The sequence below is a fragment of the Girardinichthys multiradiatus genome, chromosome 5 (assembly GCF_021462225.1).
Source record: "Girardinichthys multiradiatus isolate DD_20200921_A chromosome 5, DD_fGirMul_XY1, whole genome shotgun sequence".
In the NCBI taxonomy this organism is placed as follows: Eukaryota; Metazoa; Chordata; class Actinopteri; order Cyprinodontiformes; family Goodeidae; genus Girardinichthys; species Girardinichthys multiradiatus.
The window spans coordinates 20,643,840-20,663,860 of NC_061798.1; the positions used below are offsets into that span (position 1 = coordinate 20,643,840).

The 20,021-nt window shown below is 39.4% G+C and overlaps 3 protein-coding genes and 1 long non-coding RNA gene across 24 annotated transcripts in view; 2 read left to right on the top strand and 2 right to left on the bottom strand.

Moving 5' to 3' along the window:
- rims1b (regulating synaptic membrane exocytosis 1b) overlaps positions 1-7,229 on the bottom strand; it is a 107,700-nt gene extending 100,471 nt beyond the window's left edge. For all 19 annotated transcript variants that reach the window (XM_047365035.1, XM_047365036.1, XM_047365053.1 and 16 more), the window contains exon 1: positions 6,750-7,229. In XM_047365035.1, the coding sequence (XP_047220991.1) occupies positions 6,750-6,916 (167 nt within the window). In that variant the 5' untranslated portion in view covers positions 6,917-7,229. The remainder of the gene's footprint in view (positions 1-6,749) is intronic.
- Positions 6,923-7,772, top strand: LOC124868174. The gene is made up of 2 exons (XR_007038267.1): positions 6,923-7,063; positions 7,222-7,772. It is a non-coding gene; the product is annotated as an uncharacterized LOC124868174 (long non-coding RNA).
- A 3,905-nt stretch (positions 7,773-11,677) lies between these two features.
- Positions 11,678-17,117, bottom strand: LOC124868172 (keratin, type I cytoskeletal 13-like). 2 transcript variants are annotated; one of them, XM_047365059.1, is made up of 8 exons: positions 16,357-17,091; positions 15,180-15,262; positions 14,837-14,993; positions 13,601-13,765; positions 13,362-13,487; positions 12,977-13,197; positions 12,707-12,762; positions 11,678-12,455 (listed from the first exon to the last, which is right to left on the bottom strand). In XM_047365059.1, the coding sequence occupies exons 1-8, from the start codon at positions 16,738-16,740 to the stop codon at positions 12,349-12,351; spliced, it is 1,299 nt and encodes a 432-aa protein (XP_047221015.1). In that variant the 5' UTR covers positions 16,741-17,091; the 3' UTR covers positions 11,678-12,348. The 2 variants fall into 2 exon arrangements, with proteins under 2 accessions (XP_047221015.1, XP_047221016.1); XM_047365060.1 differs by lacking the exons at positions 11,678-12,455; positions 12,707-12,762 and having other exon boundaries at positions 12,973-13,197; positions 16,357-17,117.
- krt222 (keratin 222) overlaps positions 16,768-20,021 on the top strand; it is a 50,412-nt gene continuing 47,158 nt past the window's right edge. For both annotated transcript variants that reach the window (XM_047365057.1, XM_047365058.1), the window contains exon 1: positions 16,768-16,870. The gene's annotated coding sequence lies outside the window, so the exon portion shown is untranslated. The remainder of the gene's footprint in view (positions 16,871-20,021) is intronic.

The following is a 20,021-nucleotide window of genomic DNA, read 5'->3' on the forward strand; positions in this document are numbered from 1 at the left end:
CACAGGAACGCAATGTTGTCTTCCATGTAAACAAAATGAAATGTTGAAAACTGAAAGGTAAAAAAAAGAATCTACATGAACACTTTCAGTGATGTCTAAATGAGGTTAAAAGAGGTATTGGGTTGATTGAATATGTTAACAAAGCCAGGTTTTAAAAGTCTTTAATTAGGCTAAATGTAGACAAGACAGATGGGCTGAACAACTACAATAATATTCTTGGTTAAAAAAAAATCAAAGACTAGCCAGGACAACCAGTGGTTAAAATGTTTTTTGCAAGCATAAAAATTTGCAAATACACACATACACAGCTGACTGACAGCTCAGCAATGGGGCAGTTCTACTGTACACTACATTTAGTCTAAAAATACCTTATTTGGCATGTAACGACAATTTATTTGGTTTTAAAATTGAACTTTTTTTTTAAATTCTGGTATATCACAAAACTGATTGCTACTAGGAAACCCTTTGCATTTACACATAAACGGTTAATTACAACAAACAGACGAGAAGTGATCTTTATTCAGTTTCTATCAGCAGGTTCGGTTAGAACAGGCATTTTCAAATATTCAGTCTCTTTCTTGAGAATAAAAGTATTTTATTATGATGAAATTTCGGAATCTTCCCCTTCCAGTCATTTGATAAAAATGATTTTGTGTGGCAGCGAAAAAATGTCCTTGATTACTTTAATATCTCCAGTTGTTTTTTTAGCAGGCCTGGATCAGTTAAGGGAAGCTCAGGTGTTGCTTTCTCACCAAATGTACCAGGTGTTCCAGATCAGGCTGTTTGCTTAAAGCTGAGACAGATAGAAGTCATGTATCAGTTTAACCTTCTCGGTGGCATGTGCTCCAGTCTCACACAGCTCTCCAGACAATGGGACAGGGCTGGCAGGTGGAACTGAGACACTGGATGTTTTTAATGGATGTTTATTGGAGCTTAAACATAATCCTTTACAATCCTTTATAATGAAAATAAAGCATTATTAAATCTTGGTCCAAATAATACCGAATAGCCACTGCAGTAATGAAGGCCTGTGCTGTGGCCAGCTATTTAAAATATAATTTGAAACTTTTCTCTCATTTTGTTTATTGCAAGTTTAACATGTGCCTGAACTTAATTTTTCTTTTCCCGGATTTATCTGTCTCTGATGTCTGAAGTTTAAAGAGATACTGGTCCTTCTCAAAATATTAGCATATTGTGATGAAGTTAATTATTTTCCATAATGTCATGATGAAAATTTAACATTCATATATTTTAGATTCATTGCACACTAACTGAAATATTTCAGGTCTTTTATTGTTTTAATACGGATGATTTTGGCATACAGCTCATGAAAACCCAAAATTCCTATCTCACAAAATTAGCATATCATTAAAAGGGTCTCTAAACGAGCTATGAACCTAATCATCTGAATCAACGAGTTAACTCTAAACACCTGCAAAAGATTCCTGAGGCCTTTAAAACTCCCAGCCTGGTTCATCACTCAAAACCCCAATCATGGGTAAGACTGCCGACCTGACTGCTGTCCAGAAGGCCACTATTGACACCCTCAAGCAAGAGGGTAAGACACAGAAAGAAATTTCTGAACGAATAGGCTGTTCCCAGAGTGCTGTATCAAGGCACCTCAGTGGGAAGTCTGTGGGAAGGAAAAAGTGTGGCAGAAAACGCTGCACAACGAGAAGAGGTGACCGGACCCTGAGGAAGATTGTGGAGAAGGGCCGATTCCAGACCTTGGGGGACCTGCGGAAGCAGTGGACTGAGTCTGGAGTAGAAACATCCAGAACCACCGTGCACAGGCGTGTGCAGGAAATGGGCTACAGGTGCCGCATTCCCCAGGTCAAGCCACTTTTGAACCAGAAACAGCGGCAGAAGCGCCTGACCTGGGCTACAGAGAAGCAGCACTGGACTGTTGCTCAGTGGTCCAAAGTACTTTTTTCGGATGAAAGCAAATTCTGCATGTCATTCGGAAATCAAGGTGCCAGAGTCTGGAGGAAGACTGGGGAGAAGGAAATGCCAAAATGCCAGAAGTCCAGTGTCAAGTACCCACAGTCAGTGATGGTCTGGGGTGCCGTGTCAGCTGCTGGTGTTGGTCCACTGTGTTTTATCAAGGGCAGGGTCAATGCAGCTAGCTATCAGGAGATTTTGGAGGACTTCATGCTTCCATCTGCTGAAAAGCTTTATGGAGATGAAGATTTCATTTTTCAGCACGACCTGGCACCTGCTCACAGTGCCAAAACCACTGGTAAATGGTTTACGGACCATGGTATCACTGTGCTCAATTGGCCTGCCAACTCTCCTGACCTGAACCCCATAGAGAATCTGTGGGATATTGTGAAGAGAACGTTGAGAGACTCAAGACCCAACACTCTGGATGAGCTAAAGGCCGCTATCGAAGCATCCTGGGCCTCCATAAGACCTCAGCAGTGCCACAGGCTGATTGCCTCCATGCCACGCCGCATTGAAGCAGTCATTTCTGCCAAAGGATTCCTGACCAAGTATTGAGTGCATAACTGTACATGATTATTTGAAGGTTGACGTTTTTTGTATTAAAAACACTTTTCTTTTATTGGTCTGATGAAATATGCTAATTTTGTGAAATAGGAATTTTGGGTTTTCATGAGCTGTATGCCAAAATCATCCGTATTAAGACAATAAAAGACCTGAAATATTTCAGTTAGTGTGCAATGAATCTAAAATATATGAATGTTAAATTTTCATCATGACATTATGGAAAATAATGAACTTTATCACAATATGCTAATATTTTGAGAAGGACCTGTACACCTATTTTGATTTATGGTTACTTACATGCAACATCAGAACTGACTGTACTGCTGAAAAATTGACATGGTGGCCAACTAGAGATTCATAATTGTAAGCAAAGCAATATGTAGATGTCATCTATACACAGACACTATCAAACTAAGGTTTTATGCATCCAGGTTTGACAAAAAACATTGAAGTTTTTTTGTCAAACTTCGATGTTTCAGATCATTAAACAAATCTAATCACTGGCCACGCCCAGGCCTGATTATTGCCAGACTTTATGAATTAAGAAATCACATCAATTGAACAGTGGTGAACCTTCCCAGGATTGGTCGGCTTACGGAAATTACTCCAAGAGCACATCAATGATTTGTCCAGTAGGTCAAAAAAGAATCTAGAGCAACAACTAGAGCACTATCTTTATTCATGATTCAACAATAAATAAGATATCCGGCAAAATGACATATGTTGGACAGTTTCAAGGCGAAAACCATTGCTGACCAAAAATAGCAAAAAGGCTCCTCAAGAACAAAAATATACCCAAGACTTCTAGGGAATATTTTGTGGACATACAAGACAGAGGTGTAACTTTTGGAAAGGTGTAAATTTTGTTGCACATGGCATAAAACTAGCAAAGCATTTCAAAAAGTAAATCATACCAACACTGATGATCTGGACAATTATTTGGTTTGATGGAACCATGAATTCTGCTCTTTAACAGAAAATCATGCAGGCAACTTTCAGATGCTCCATTTGGGTTATGTAGCAGGACACTGGTAAGTTCACCTTTATGTGATTCAAAAACCAAAAAACAAAATGAGCGTTTTGAACTGGCCTAGTCAAAGTCTGTTGTTAAACTCAACTGAAATGCCTTGGTATGACTTTAAACAGTCCATTCCTGTTTGAAAATATTCCAATGTGGCTAAAATCAAACAAGTCTGCAAAAAAGAGCAGGCCAAAATCTCTTCACAGTAATGTAAAAGACTTATTGGCAGTTATTGCACATGCTTCATGCAATTAGGTTTAAAAGGAATTTACTTTTTCACAAAGGGCCAGGTTGGTCCAGGTTGGTAAGTTTTTGTCCCCCAATAAATGATAATTTGTAAATTCACCATTTTTATTTACTTAGGTCATCTTTTTTAAAATTGATGATCTAAACCTTTGAAATGTGACAAAAAGCAAAAGAAACCTGTAAAGGAACAAACACTTTTTAAAAAGGCACTGTACATATACAGTCCTGCCAGTCCTGCCACTGAGGAAAGACATCAGCAGTGAGCTTAATATGGCATTATTAAAAAAAGTTATTAAGCCATTCCAGAACAACCTGTGGTCCATCACTGTGCAAAATGTTTTTTACAAATTAAACATTTCAGACAGTTGACAGTGTGTCCCAGGCCAGCAAAGATCTACATGCCACTGCATGTTGGCTGCATGTGAATACACCACAAATCTTGTGGGACAGTGAACTACTGAACCAGTAGGAGGACTTCATTTCACAAACAAAGCTACTGTATATTTCGAGTGATATCATCGGGACATGTCATGTCTGGTTTAAAAAAGTTAAGCCTTGTTAAGAAATAAAATAACAGAAGAAACTTATTTTCAAATTTGCATCCTTTTTTAATATTTTAAATAATTACTTGTTTTTTTTTTTTTTATAGCATCTGCACCTGCAAGTTTACAAATTCTGAAACAATCTGTCAAGAGTTTTGTTTTCCAGTTACAGCTCAGTGGAAAAGGAATAAGTTGAGTAATCTGAAACACCTGTTGTTGCTCATTATTATTTGCTGTTGGCTGATGCGGTCTACAGATTTGGGTTTTTACTTCACATTTTTCTAACTGCTTTAAAACTCAGATTATATGATGACATAACATTTCCTGTTTCACAAAAATATTAAATTATGGTGTTTTCCCTCAAGTAAAATATAACAGTAAATCATGTTTTGTCAAGTTGCATATTTTATCTTGCAAATGTATACATATTCCACACAGTTCATGATTGTGAAATGGAAGGAATATGTCAGTCAGTCATTTTCTACCGCTTATTCCATAGTGGGTCGCGGAGGAGCTGGTGCCTATCTCCAGCAGTCTATGGGCGAGAGGCAGGGTACACCCTGGACAAGTCGCCAGTCCATCGCAGGGAATATGATGATTTCAATTTGTTTTGATAAAACAAAAGTGTGGTTTGGTGTGCTTTAGTACACACGTGTGTTCCTCTCTCTTTAATCTGATAATACTAAATAAAATCCAGTGCAACAAATTGCATTCAGAGGTAACGTAATTAGTAGACACTGTCTATGTGTGTGTAATTTAATCTCAATATAAATATCATTGTTCTGTAAAGACCGCAGATGCAAGCACAACTCTTCCTACCAAGACATGGTTGCCCACCTAAAGTGCAGGCCAAGCAAGGAGAACATTAATGAGAGCAGCAATCATGGTCGCCCTTGGTAAATCTTGCAATCAGAAGGTTGTGGGTTTGATTCCAGCTTCCTCCTGCCATATGTTGATGTGCCCCTGGGCAAGGCACTTAACCTCAAGTTAACCTACTGATCTGCGTATTGGTGTATGAATATGTGTGTATATGCTCAACGCATATACAAATCAAACTATTTTTATTTGTTAAAAAATAAAATAAAATATTGACACTCCTCATAATTTTTCAATACTTTGTGGTCATTTAAGACATAAAATCCCCAAAAAAGACACACAAAGTTTGTGATTGTAATGTGACAAAAGTGAAAAAGTTCAAGTGGTATGAATACTTTTGTGAGGTAATCTGTCACAGTCAATCAAGAAGAGAAGCAAGGAGAGTCATTTAATATCAGCATCTGATTATACTGCACACTGTAGTAAACATCAGAAAAAGCCTTGCAATTATCGGCAGATTTCTGTAAAAATCCCATCTGTCCCTTGTTCATGGTGCCCTGGCTCCATTAATGATTAGCCAGATGATGAAGCCATTATGAACCTGCCCCTGAGCCTCATGGAACATTAAATACATTCCTTCCTCTCAAGGGGTCCTTACAGAGCCTCCCTTTACGCTGCAGTCAGGAAATGAAGCCAGCCATTAGAACTAGAGCAAAAACCTGAGGACGCTGCAAGCCTGATAAACAGCTCTGGTAGAGACCCTCACTGTTGGGGTGGGTTGGTGGCGTACGAGTTGGGCTCATAGAACAGGTTCTGCTGCCTAGGACTGCTTCAGTCAATGCAAACCCAGACTCTGAGGCAGCTGGAGCACACCCAGTCCTCCCAGCGTGAGTTCAACTGGACAGGTTGTTTTTTCTGCGATGCTTCTTCGACAGACTACAATCTGATCACTGAACATAGCGTTTGCAAACATCCTATAATTATTTTACTCTCTGTTCCAGTCTGTCCGGTACAGGTTTGCTGGATCTGCCAACCACACCCCATCTTCATCTCTCGGATGAGGACCGCACAAACGCTCGCACGCGCGTACCGTCGTACCCTTCATAAACCAGATAGATATATATCTATAGATGTATAGATATATATCTAATATATATATATATATATATATATATTAGATATATATATGAAGCTTTCAGCAACCCACACTGATATAGCGCACGCCATTTAGGCGTGTGTAAAATGGGAAATTGCCGCTGAGTTGAAGCTGGATGTGTAAACTGAGGGTTGGGGTGCAGTTCTCCATTGATGAAAATGAATGGTTGAAAGATATACAAGCCTATGATTAATTCCTCCCCCCCCCCCCCCCCCCCCCTTTTTTTTTTTTCATCATTGTCACACCCCGTCCTTGCACTTGCACCTGTAACACATACTGACCCTGTTTCAGGCCATCTTCACCCACTGTCACCGCTTCTTGACTTGATTTAGGGAGGAAAACGCTGTAAATCTGGTAGTCGTTCCGGGTCTCGCATCTTTAAGACGCCTGTATGAGGTTAAATCTTGCTTCTATTTCTACAGCTGGGCGTTATAACTTAAACAAAATATTTTGGCCTTACTTCAGCATGGCTTGTTCTTTCTCCTCTTCCTCCTTCTGCCGAGCCATCACTGCCATGATGATCTTCCGCTCCTCCTCGGTGAGGTGGCTAAGGTCCGGGAGATCCGGCATGGACGGCGGCACGGTGGGTGGGCGAGGGCCCCCCTGGGGCTCCACCGAGGCCGACATCTTTTCGACCACCACCGCCCCACCACCACCACCACCACCACCTCCTCCTCCTGGTTCTCCTCGGCGTGTCGTTTCGGCTGACAGGTTCCAGAGGCGCACCTCACGATATGTTCCGCGGGCGTAGCAGCAGCGGCACCCGCGGCTTAGGTAAGCAACCGCTCATGATTCCAGGCACCTCCAGTTGTGCTTTTGTGTTGTGCTCTCTGTGGGTGTTTCCCCCACCTCTCCGCCTCTGTTCCTTCACGGCGAGCCCATCTCCGTCTTTTTTTTTTTTCTCCCCTCACGCCCGCGTTTCGGATTTCTAGTCAGGCCTGTGGTGTGTCTTTTCTCCACCCCGGACTCGTGCTTGGACGTTGGGGCGGTAAAGGCGGAGTCCTCGGTGCCCCTCCACTGCCTCCCTGAGAACGAAGCCCTCCTTCCTCTCTGGTGTTTTTTTTTTTTTCGCGGAGAGTGTCTAATCATGTGAGGACCGGCTCGTCACCATCATGATATGAAAGCTTGTGACACGCCACATCCCGGCGTTTTACTTTACAAGCAGTCACACCCCCACATAAGTACACAAATCATATATAAATCTAACATTTCGTGCTTCTTCTCGCGATACTTTGAACAGCATTGTTAGCCCAGTTTAAATTAATACAACTCATTGCAGCCGGTTTAAAAAACAAGAGCAGAAACTTTTCAGCACCAAGGACAGTGGCTCGAATGACTTCAACGTCTCTGACATGTTTTAAAGATATTTGTTTGTGATTTTAAAAAAATGCCATGCTTTTTATGTGGACGAAATAACCATTTGCTGTTGAATATGGACACTTTCAGCCAAACATTTGTCAAAAAATAAATAAATCTGACCCAGTCTGTTGACTTAGAGAGCAGAAATATATCTTCTGTGTTCTTCTTAAGCATGTGAGGCTGTCAAAGAACAGTTGTATTTATACTGGAATTAAATTAAACATATTATTAATTCGGCAGCTTCTGGTGGCCCTGAACTGGGTTTTATTTAATGGTATAATACTAAAGGAGGATTGAAAACAAATGGAAACCTCGCAAATGCAAAACTCACACGGAAGATAACATGGCGGTGGCAGCATCTTGCTGTGGGGAGTGTTTTCTTCAGCAAGGACAGGGTATCTATTCAGAGATGATGGGAAGATGGATGGAGCTAAAATTGTAATTGTCCAAAAGACCACAGACTGGAGCAGAGGTACACCTTACAGCAGGACAGGACAGAATAGTGACACAAAGCTATAATGGTTTAGATCAAAGCACATTCACGTGTTAGAATGGCCCATTCAAACTCCACACCTAAGAAGAATGCAGACATTTCTATCTCTATATGCATAACTGGCCGAGACATAGCCCAGAACACTTACAGCTGTAATTCCACCAAAGTTAGCCCTTAGTTTTCATTTTTGTGAATACAAATGAATCCAACACATTGTTTGTGTGTTAGGTGCGATATAGCTCCTACTTCACAATTATGTGCTACTTTGTGTTGATTATGATTTTTATAATCCAAAATCAATTAGATCATTAAAGACTGTTGTCTTTAATCTGTTCACTTTAGTTTTACTTTCTATGGTGGCCTTTTAGATCTCAATAAAAGTTAGGAGGAATTGTAGCCCAGTACACTTGCTAAATTAGACCTCCCACTCTTCTTCTTCTTCTGAAACTCAAAGTGCACAAACGCCTTGACAAAAAGTGTGTTTATGTGTCACGGTTTTTAATTTAGTCTCAAACACCCTCATAACAGCCTCTTTCCGCGCTGTTTTAAATTCATGTTTGGACTCCCGGGTATCACCAAGCTGGGCCAGGCAACGGTTTTCCCCGATGACGTAATGCCGAGAGAGGAGCTGCGTCCGTCCAGCAGATTGCATCAACCCGGTCTGCTGCTGCCTCCGTCAGCCGACGTCACCGAGGAGGTGACTGTACCGCGGTGGCGTCAGCTTCCCGTGGTGCAGGATTTTGTCATCATTTTGGTCGTGACTGAGGAACAAAAAACCACGAATGACAGATTCGTGATACAGAAGCATGCTTCGCGGAGACGAACCCCTAGAGGTCTATGGCAACCACTTAATCATAAAATAGCGTGGCAGGATCTTCTTAACAGAAACATACTCATAATTCGGTTCGTCCTTCCTCAAAATTGCAAAAGATTGCAGCCATCCAGAATGGCATTCGTCTTCTCTAAAACCATAATTCGGGTGATATAAGCGTCTAAGTAAAAGGTGAAAATATATTTTAGACCAACAACAACCTGGTTACAACGATTTACAAAGATATTTTGGATACATGAGATTTTATTTTACCATAAAACGTAGGAAATAAAACAATGCTTTACATACCGATATATATAAATCTTGCTTCTCTTTTCAATAGTTAAGATATTTTCACAGAAAATGTATTTGTAGACATCTGGGGCTAAAAAGTGCAATTTGCTTCATTAACATTCGCTTTTTTTAAGAGGCTAAAAGTTAGAAACGTTTACGTAGTACGACTGAATTCAGTTTTTAGAGATTCATGAGCAAAAACCTGTGAGGATAAACATGATTGTGAGCATACTGTCATCTATCGGACATGTCAACATACTGCACATTATGGCTTACTCACAAAGTTGAAAGAGCAAATCTCAATACAGATAGAGTGATATATTCCAAGCCTTAATTTCTTGTAATTTTGATGATTACGACTTACAGGTAAATAAAACCAATAATTTAGTGTCTCAGAAAATTAGAATACTGTGAAAAAGGTAATTATTGAACACTCATGGAGTCACACCCTAATCAGTCGAATAACTCAAAACACCTGCAAAGGTTTCCTGGGCCTCTAAATTGTCTGGTCAGTGGGCTACACAATCATGGGGATGTCCACAAGACAGTCATCAACACCCTTCACAAGGAGGGTAAGCCACAAAAGTCATTGCTGAAGAAGCTGGTTGTTCACAGAGTTCTATATCCAAGCATATTAACAGAAAATTTAGTGGAAGGAAGAAGTGCGGTAGAAAAAGGTGCACCAGCAACAGAGAGAAACGCAGTCTGGAGAGGACTGTCAAGCAAAATCCATTCAAGATTTTGCAGGTGTTTCACAAGAAGTGGACTGAGGCTGGAGTCAGTGCATCAAGAGCCACCACACACAGACGAATACTAGACATAGGCTACAAATGTCTAATTCCTTGTGTCACGCCGGTCCAGAACCACTGACAGCCTCAGAAGCGTCTTACCTGGGCTAAGGAGAAAAGGAATTTGACTGTTGCTCAGTGGTCCAAGTCCTGTTATCAGATTAAAGCAAATTCTGCATTTCATTTGGAAATCAAGGTCCCAGAGTCTGAAGGAAGAGTGGAGATGCACAGAATCCACATTGCTTGAAGTCCAGTGTGAGGTTTTCACAGCAAGCATCAGGTCCTGAGAATGTCTGACTGTCTATATACAAACAGGGTTAATCTGTTGGCACTCTTGATGGATAGAAATGTGCAGAAAACCTTTAAAGTAATAAATGCTTTATTGATGTAGCATATTTTCACACTGAAAACTATTAAGAAATAATTCAATAAATACTTTTAAACAAAAATTACATTACTTGTCTTTAGAAAAAATTACCCATATCACATTTGTTGGCACCCCTGTTGCTTTCTGCCAGTAGGACAGGACTTATTCTTCTCATTTAACATTTCACAACACATTTTCCCATAACTATCCAGTTTGTTTGTCTCTACCCACCAAAAGGGTGTATTATCAAAAACCTCAGTCTTATTCTCTCTGACCAACACATACTTTGAGTTTCAGTTCCAGCAGGGTCTCCACATAATTTTATTTGTGATGATTGAAAAAATGCGCTTTATTGGCATTTCTTTGTCGCAGGTATTTGCTTTCTCATTATTGCTCTGACCTCAGAAGATTCTCAAAATCAATCTACATGTCTGTTACTTAAATGGCAAATACTTTTGTCTTTCCCATTTTGAAGAGTGACTAAGATGTATGGTTCTCTATCTCATGTCACATTAAAACCCATTGGTTATAGGTTCTTAGACACCCTGATCAATGTAAATAAAAAAAAAACAGAAGTATATATTAGGTGTACGATGCATGTATCTGTGTTTGCATGCAGTTGGGTTTGTTTCCCTTTTTATTTTCCATTGTCCCACACTGTGTAACTATTTTTGCTTATTTAATATATATATATTTTTTAAACTGTTAAATGAGTAAATTGTCCAAATAGACAAAAAGACAAGTTTGTGGTTTAATTTTGTACTGTCATAGCTTTCAATAATATTTTGTCATCTCTAGTTTATTCGATGAGAGGCAGAATTCTTGTCTTGTTACATTACCAAAGTGGTTGTAGTGCTGCATCATTGTCTTTAGATGTCCTCATTCACCTTTATTTCTACCTTCTCCTTTTAACCACCTGTGTCCACATAGCTCACGTGTTGTGTTGCTCATTACCCCTAAATACACCCCTTGGTTTTTATTATTATGTGTCAGATCCTCTTTATGTCCTGTGTTAATGGTTTTCAGTTGTTTGTGTTGCTATTTTTTTATACATCGCACGGACTGTTTAATTTTCTCCCATATTCTGGAAGCTATGCTCTGTTTGATCAAGGACACTAACTCTGTGCCAAACTTTCTGTAACACACTTGAAGGTGGTTTTTTATCAAACTGTATCTCATTTTAATGTAGACAAAAGTGCTACATTTATTGCTATGCCTTCTCTGTCTCGGTGTCTTGTGTGTTTGCAATAGAACAAATATAATTGACAACAGAATATTGTGTTCTACCAACCGTTTTTATTATTATTCTTATTTAAAAATGGAAGGTAAACAAGATGAAGACAACTCTTTAGAAAACAACAGATACAACTCTTTCAGAGGTGGTGAGAGTTAGTGGTCAGAAACACCAGCAGGAATTAGGACAGTGATTGCATTTCAAAAAGTGATACCGGTCGCTTTGGCAACATGTCACTTGAGAGTCTACAATACGCTACATGTATCACCTTAAACATTTTTAATGTTAGAAAAAAGATCATTTATAAAAAATCCACTTTACCATGATGTTTGTCACAGAAAATGACAGCCCCATAGAAACCAGCAACAACACAGAAGTTGATATGATATTTGTTTCCACATGTAACGGAAAATTAATTCTCACTTTTGCACTTGTTCTTTTTTAACAGTGTAAGGTTTACTTTATTACTGCAGGTGCTATACTTGGAATAGTTCCTCTTTTTCTGCTGTGGCTTATAGTTTTACTGCTTTTGTAATCTGGTTTTCTAAACACATTTTACTGGCTTTGCATATTTTGTCCAGACTGTGAATCAAAATAAAAATCCAAACATCTTAACTACACAAACATCTGGAAGATAAATATTCATAGCTTCTGTGTGTTTTGCAGACTTATGTGCAAAAAGACCCTGTTTCTTCTTTGTTTTTTGGCTCCGTTTAATGGCTGACAACCGCGCTGTCCACGTCTTCTGTACGGGAAACTACTTTTCCATCCACAAGCTCCTCAATGACCACCTTTGTCCTCTTGGTAATGACTGGTTTCCCTGTGGAAGACATTAAAATTGAACAAAATCTATTGCTTTTACCTTGCACAAGAGTTAAGCATTAACGAGCTACAATGAAAGTTCAAATAATATAGCTATGAAATGACTAAAGTACAGTAAAGGCAAAGCTGGAAAAGTTATATTTGACAGTGACGAAAATGTAAATATCTGGTTGCAACCGTATATCTATAAAAGTTGAATAAAACAGTAATAATCATACAAAGTGCTCAAAAATGCAGCATTGAACTTACGTTCTTCTTCTATTTTAACCTCCTCAACCTTCTTCACCTCCACAACTACAGTTTGCCTAGAAGAAAGACAACAGTTAGTTTTTTTAATTTTTTACATCTAAAACAGACATCAATTAAATGTTATAGGAAGTAAAATAATCCTCACTCAGGATTAATCAAAATCTAATAAATTATTTTATACCATTACGTGAAAGTGCAGCAAAAACTTGTGCCCCATGCTACAGATTATGGATAAAACTTTCTACTCTCTATGATAAAACCTATTCTTACTTCACATCCTCTCCATCCAGCAGTCTTCTGTACTCTGCAATCTCTAGCTCCAGCCTGGTTTTGATGTCCAGCAGGATCTGGTATTCTGAGGCCTGCCGCTCGATGTCCATCCTCACCTGGCTGAGCTCGGTCTCCAGGTTGTCCACCACTACCTGAAGTTGGCGCAGCTGCAGGCTGTAGCGTAACTCAGTTTCGGCCAGCTGGCTTTCCAGGTTAGATTTCTGCACAGAAGAACGAACAAAGGTTATTTTAGTGCTTATGGAGGGCTAATTGCCTGTTCTCAGGCATTTCTTTTCATGCCAGTGGCAGTTAGAAATGTTTATGAACAGGTTTAATTTTTGCTGATTGGATTGTTCAGATCATGTCTCATTGTGTGGTAGATTACCAAGCTGTGCTCAGACTGTATCTCAATCTGCAGAGCCTGAAGCCTCCTCTTCAGCTCGTTAATCTCACTTCGGGATGTCTGGAGAGTTCCTGTGCTGCTTTCCATGTTCTTGTGCAGCTCGTCAAACTGAAAGATTTCAAGATGGTCGAATAAATTGGCCTAAAATCTCTCTAAACCATTCCTTAAACACGGGCATGACATAAATATAGTGCAGTCGCATTATCTTCGACTTCCCTCACCTTGATCTTGTACCAGGTTTCCATCTGACGGCGGTTCTTCTCCACAATGCCTTCATACTGAGATCTTATTTCTTCCATGACCTTGGACAGGTCCTCCTGGGGCTTGGCATCAACCTCCACGTTCACAGAGCTGGTGGACATGTTGCTGCGCATGGCTACCATTTCCTACAAACAGGACACAGATAAGGAACAGCAGAAAATAAAACCCCATTAATTTATGAGCGCTGTGATTACTAAGGCAACATTCACTGGATTTTCTTCTTTCGTTTCAATGATGATTGACATTTAAAAAAGACTCAGCATAAATCATGTGAGACTTGGTGTTATTAGACGATCTCGCCTTAGTGATCGTTCTTGGCAGCCTGCTGAGCTCATTCCCGGCGTCTTTACAAAAGTACATGTCAATTTTGGCTCAGCGGTTGGTCTAGACCGGTTTTGTTTGTTTAAGAAAATTATTACATTTCTTAGCAGAGCAATACCTGTTTTAAGGGAAATAGTTTCAGTTAATCTTTTTTTTTTTTTTTTTTGCCTTGAGCTCTTCTGACAATCAACTGACTGTGTGTTTTGATTCTCTGTTTTTAATTTCAACGTTTGCAAAATTTTTAACTTTTTAGGAGAATTATTTTTTTGTAAAAGTAATGCTTTCAAAATACGTAACATTTCTGTATTTTAACCCATTAAAATGTGACAAAAGAAATAACAATCAGATAATCCTAGATTAACTGAGCTATTTATTAGATGCTTTTTTGGTATCACTTTGATTTCTCTTATTGTATCATAATTGATACATTAGTCATTAATGGTCATGTATTTATTGTATGTCCCAACCAAAAGGATACACATGACAGAAATCAGTCAAGGAAATAACTGGTGTGCTGCCCCATAACAGGTACAGGAATATCTGATGCATCAAAACCTACACTCAACAATGTTTTTCTGGAAAACATTGTCCACAACCGTTGTGAATTTTCCTCAGACCTCAGAAGTGTAAGGTTTTAAAAACATCCCGGTCTCCCTTATTGTGTACACAGGAAAAGCAGAATCTTCCTGTATGAGGAAGCCCTGGTACATGCGCAGTATGACTGTAATAAGTACAAATTAATACACACGTGACCAGTTTAAAACCCACAGAAGAAGAAGATACCAACAATAACAATGGCGGATTGCAGAAAACTGTTTGTGCCATTTATGTATACTTTATCATAGATCAAAGCAGTTCTGTTTTCAATGTCTCACCTCTTTGTGGTTCTTCTTCATAAAGACTAGCTCTTCCTTCAAACCCTCCACCTGCATCTCCAGGTCGGACCGACTCATGGTCAGGTCGTCCAGGACCCTGCGCAGCCCAGCGATGTCTAACTCCACCGACATGTGCAGTGCCATCTCGTTCTCATACCTGTTAAGAGAGAGGTTTGCGTTGCTGCACCTGCTTCATGGCGTCAATAAAGAAAAAAAGGTGCTGCCAAACTGGCTCCACCGGTTTTCAAACTTTCCAGACCATTGCAGGTATTTAATAATGTCCACATAGCCTTGACATGATGAGTTTTACACTACAGCAAAATAATACATTCTTTCTACTCACTTCATTTTGAAGTCCTCTGCTGCCAGCTTGGCATTGTCGATCTGCAGTATCAGCCTGGAATTGTCCAGAGTGGCAACATTTATCTGGAAAAATACCATCATGCAGGTGTGTTAACAATTTCTTCATCTAGAAAAAGGTTGATCGGACTGGTGGAAAAGTTTACTTTATAATTTTAGAGGAGTGCATCTTGATTTGGATTTCTCTTTATTCTTTAAAGAGTGTGAGAGAAACAAATTCCTTTATCAAAGTTAATTCAAGCTCAAACATGAAGATGAATACAAATTGTTCTTGATTTTGTTTGGAACAACTATACGATGGTGCTGCTGACAAGATTTGTTGTGTCATCATGCAGGATGTTACCTAATCAGGGTTTACTCTGGTATGAACTAGACTTAAAGAGGAAAGATTTTCTGCAAAGATTGTTGTTAATAGAAGATACTAAAAATATATATTTTATATTAGCCCACCAGAGCTTTTATTGTTTGTGAATCACCAAAGGAGAGGTGGGGAGGGGGAATTGACCAGCCTAAGTTAGCCCAGGGCCACCAACGTTTTGAGGGCAAGTACTTTAATTTTCCAAAGAATGGCAAGCCCATACCATTGTCCGTTTTAATTAATTTGATTTCTGTGTTGATAAGAATACGCAACTATTTTAAAACAATTATATCACAGACCCACCTTTAACTTCACCTCCAATTTCACATATAAGACAGCAAGCTTTAAGCACATGCTCTACGCCTCCTGTTTTGTTTTAATGTTTTGTGTATTTCAGTGACATGCATGGCATAGTTACTTTAACATTAGGATGAAGGATATTTCAAGAAATGATGACTTGTTTTTGATGAACTCCAAAGAAAGTACAAATACACATGTATTTTAGAAATGATTTACTGTATTTTTTATGTGGATTAGGACAACAAACCTTGAAGTTACGGTGGTTAAAACTCTTGTAAAGAAACTTGTGTTAGTTAAAAAACGAAAACCCACATTGTCCTAAATATGACAATGCCTAAATGCATAATATTTTCCAATGAATATGAATTCAAGACAGCAACATTCATCCATTATTTGTATTATTAATAATTTGGCACAATAAAACTGAAAACATTTTGTTGTGGATTTTTGGTTTGGTGTGTCACGGTTTACAGGTGTCAGGTTTCTAAGTTTCAGAGTTTACCTTTCCGCGTAGGTCCTCGATGATTGCGTCGTACTCGCTGTAGTCCCTGGACGATGGGGTCCGCTTCTCGTACCATTCCCGGATCTGAAGCTCCAGCTGACTGTTGGCGGACTCCAGCGAGCGCACCTTCTGCAGGTAGGAGGCCAGTCGGTCGTTGAGGTTCTGCATCGTCGCCTTCTCGTTGCTGGAGATAGAGAAGCCGCTGTCGCCGACCGCGAGCGCTTGCGTCAGGTCAAACCCGGAGCCCAGGCCGTTGGAAGCGTACGAGACGCGGACATTTCTTCCTCCGGCCCCGCCGTACACGCTGGTGCTGCGTGAGGCTCTCGCGGAGGAGGACATGGAGTAGACTGACTGGGAGGATAATCCTGAGCGCATGGAGGTCATGACTGCTGCTGCTGCTGCTGGTGTTTATGCGGGTCTGAAGAGCGTCTTTCAGGCAGTGTGGAAGAACCGGTGCTGAGGCAGCGCGGAGGATGAACTTTATAAGCCTCCTCAGGTAGGAGCGGTCCAACAGGTAGGCGGAAAGATGCTACTCCTTCCATTCCAGGTGTGCCCACTTGGGCGTGGCGCGGAATTCACGTTAAGTTTGTAATGCTGTCATTCTACATGACAGCTACAGAGTAAGAGAGAAATGTGTGGGAGATCTTTTTTTCAACTGCAATAACGTTTGCGTGATAAAGCTCACAAGGAAACCCCAAAGCAAACATCACATTCCACACTGTCACTTTCTATTAAACGAAATCAAAACCAGGACGGGGTAAAAAAAAAAAAAAAAAAAAGTGTGAAAAGCTGCACCTTTGCTCTTTCCATAGGATTTAGAAGTTTGCTGGTCTGAGGTATACAGGTGTGGGTTGACACAATGTCAAAATGGAAAGACATTAGCAATGACTTTAGAGGAGCAATAATTGCTGCTCATCCATTTAGAAATTATTAAAACTAGGCCTGCAAGATGTTAGAAAATCCATAGACCTCCCCACTCTATTTCTCATCTGTCATCACATTACTTACACTAGTATCTTTGGCACCATCATCTGTCAGATGTCAGCATCTACACCGTGCAATAGATAATATAGTATATTATATCATTAAATATATTCTCAGAATGCAAGTTGTGAATTCCTGACATTTGGAGCAATAACCCAAAACATACTGCATTCCAAACAGTCCTTTGAATTATTAATATTGCACACACTAGGATTGCAATTAATGTATTGTTATTCGCAATGTATTGTGCAGCTCTAATAATGACATGTCCAAACATAGGAGTGGACATTCCAGCTCCTCTGAGAAATAACAAAAAAAATATAAAATATCCATCGCAAACTCTACAAGCCTCAGTTAGCATGTCACAAACTTTAACATTTAACATCACATTGAAAAATACCATAAAAAGTATGGTTTGTTTACCTGGGAAACATTGCTAGTAGAAAGCCTTTTTCTCTAAAAAATAATATGACAACTTTTTGTGTTTAAACAGCTTCATCAGAGTCATACAATTTCTGCAACAATGTCCTTAGGATAGATGGGAACAAAATTAAGATGTAAATCAAACATGGCATATCTGCAGCTGTTACTTAATGGAAAGAGTAGTCCTTTTGCGATTGGATGTGGGTTCAACTTGAGCTTCCTTCTTTGACACAAGTGGATGTGCCCCTGAGCAAGGCACTTAACCCCAAGTTGCCTTCCAATCTAATTATTAGTGCATGAATGTGCGTGCATTTGTGAGTGCAACTGGTGGAATGCGGCTCTACTGTGAAGCACTTAGACGGCTGAGTCTGACTGGAAAAGTACTTTATAAATTTAGTGCATTTACCATTTACAAACACCTCCTACCAACTGTCAGGCGCATTGTTTGTTTACATTTCTGTGGGGGTTGGAAGGGAAGGGTAATGATTTGTGCTTGTGTGCACCTCGCAACCATTGATTCAATTCTGAACTCCTTTGTGAGGCCATCTGTTGGACAGCTGCAGCTCTGCTGATCTCGGGCTCAGTAAGAAAACACTGAAATTGGACGTGAAGTGAAGTTCCAGTGAAGTTGGACAGGTACAGGGTTCCAGGAAATTGCCAACCCCCCAGGGAGAAACGTTTGATTTTATGCTAAGAAAAGGAGGTTCATTTAGTTGTTGATTTCTATTCTCTTTAAATTATTTGTGTTTATTAATTATTTAATGACCTTTATGGCACTTTAATGTACTTTTCCTAGTATGTCTCTTTTTCTTTTTTTAATGTGCAGCACTTTGAATTGTCCTGCTATTGAAATGAGCTATATAAATAAACTTGCTGTGCCTTGCCTTGATCCCAAACACAGCAGGAAACGTACGACAGAATGGTGAAAAATAAATAAATTAAACTAAATTAATTGGACAGCCGGATTAAAATCTAGACTTCAGCTTGATTAAAATGCTGTGGTGGGACCTTCAGAGAGCTGTGTGTTGGTTAAAGAAAAATATATCTCCACTGTCCAAAAAACAGTTTTGCACTTAATGTATTGGTTGACATCTGTACCTCTGTTTGCCCACTGGCAGCATTGTTATTTTAAAAAAACACTGGTTCTCCACCAGGCTTCTTTCCTCAAGTTTTCCTGATGACATTTTATTTTACCAAGGAGTCCTGTCGGACCTCCCTTACCACCGCACCATGACTGATCTTTGTTAGTCGAGCACTTCCTGGCGCTAACAATGGGACTGAATTTCCTCCATTTGTTCCCAATTTGTCTACATGCGGCATGGTGGAGCCCAAACCCTTTATAGATGAATTTGTAACCTTTCATTTTGATGAATCTCAGCAGCTCTCTCTATGTAAAACTTTCCAAAATCTCATTTGTCTGTGCAATAATACACATACACAAATGTGTAAAAAATAGATTTCTGTATTTAAAAACAACTTATGACATATAATGGTATTTGTCTGTTTGTCTTCTCTTATTCTAAGTTTCAGACTTGACCAAATGAGGAAGTTGTAAGCTCTATTTACACAGAAAGATGCTCTTATGCTCCTATGAATGCCAGATCCTTCCCAGCTACAGCTAAGAGAAGGTTAATCATGACATGCAGCTCTTATGTGTAAACAAGTGACCGTGCTGTGGGTAACTCAACTGTAGGTTGAATTGGTACATTCAGAGCTGACACAATATGAGGAGCTGTAATTAGTCTTCCAATACTGGCTTGTATTACAAACACAACGGAAAACCTTATTCCACTGAATTGCTTCAAGAATTTATAAAGCAATGACTTATTTAATTTAAAGGATCTGATTAAAAAATTCAGAAATATCCTATGGTTAATTGTCCAGAAAACCTTTCATTTAGTGATGTTCTGCTTTAGGCTGCTGCTATTAATTAAGAAATAGTAGAGGAGCTCTTGTATGTGTTCTTATCTCAATCTTTAAGCCAAAAGTTGGATTGACAGTTTTTTATGTTTCAGTGTTTCCAATTTGACCTCAGTTTGCATATTTGAAATCTTAACATCTCTTTGAAATTTAATTCATTTGAAGTTATTAGTTTTCTAAGTAATCATTTATTTGAAGATGCCTGCAGCTCTTTTCCAGATAGCAATTACAGTACCTTGCCTTGTGCCACAAATGTCATGTTATTGACATTTGGAATTGTGAAATGACATTACAGAACCAGATTTTACTGCAATTGCAGCTGCAGGTGTTTTGGGGTT

Bases quoted from the DNA above. Each gene is read 5' to 3' on its own strand.
- LOC124868172 (XM_047365059.1), bottom strand. From the start codon at position 16,740: ATGACCTCCATGCGCTCAGGATTATCCTCCCAGTCAGTCTACTCCATG. The intron at 13,488-13,600 runs GTGAGGGAAGTC...GAAATCTTTCAG, and splicing joins AAACCTGGTACAAGATCAAG to TTTGACGAGCTGCACAAGAA. The intron at 13,198-13,361 runs GTAATCTACCAC...TCTTCTGTGCAG, and splicing joins TACAGTCTGAGCACAGCTTG to AAATCTAACCTGGAAAGCCA.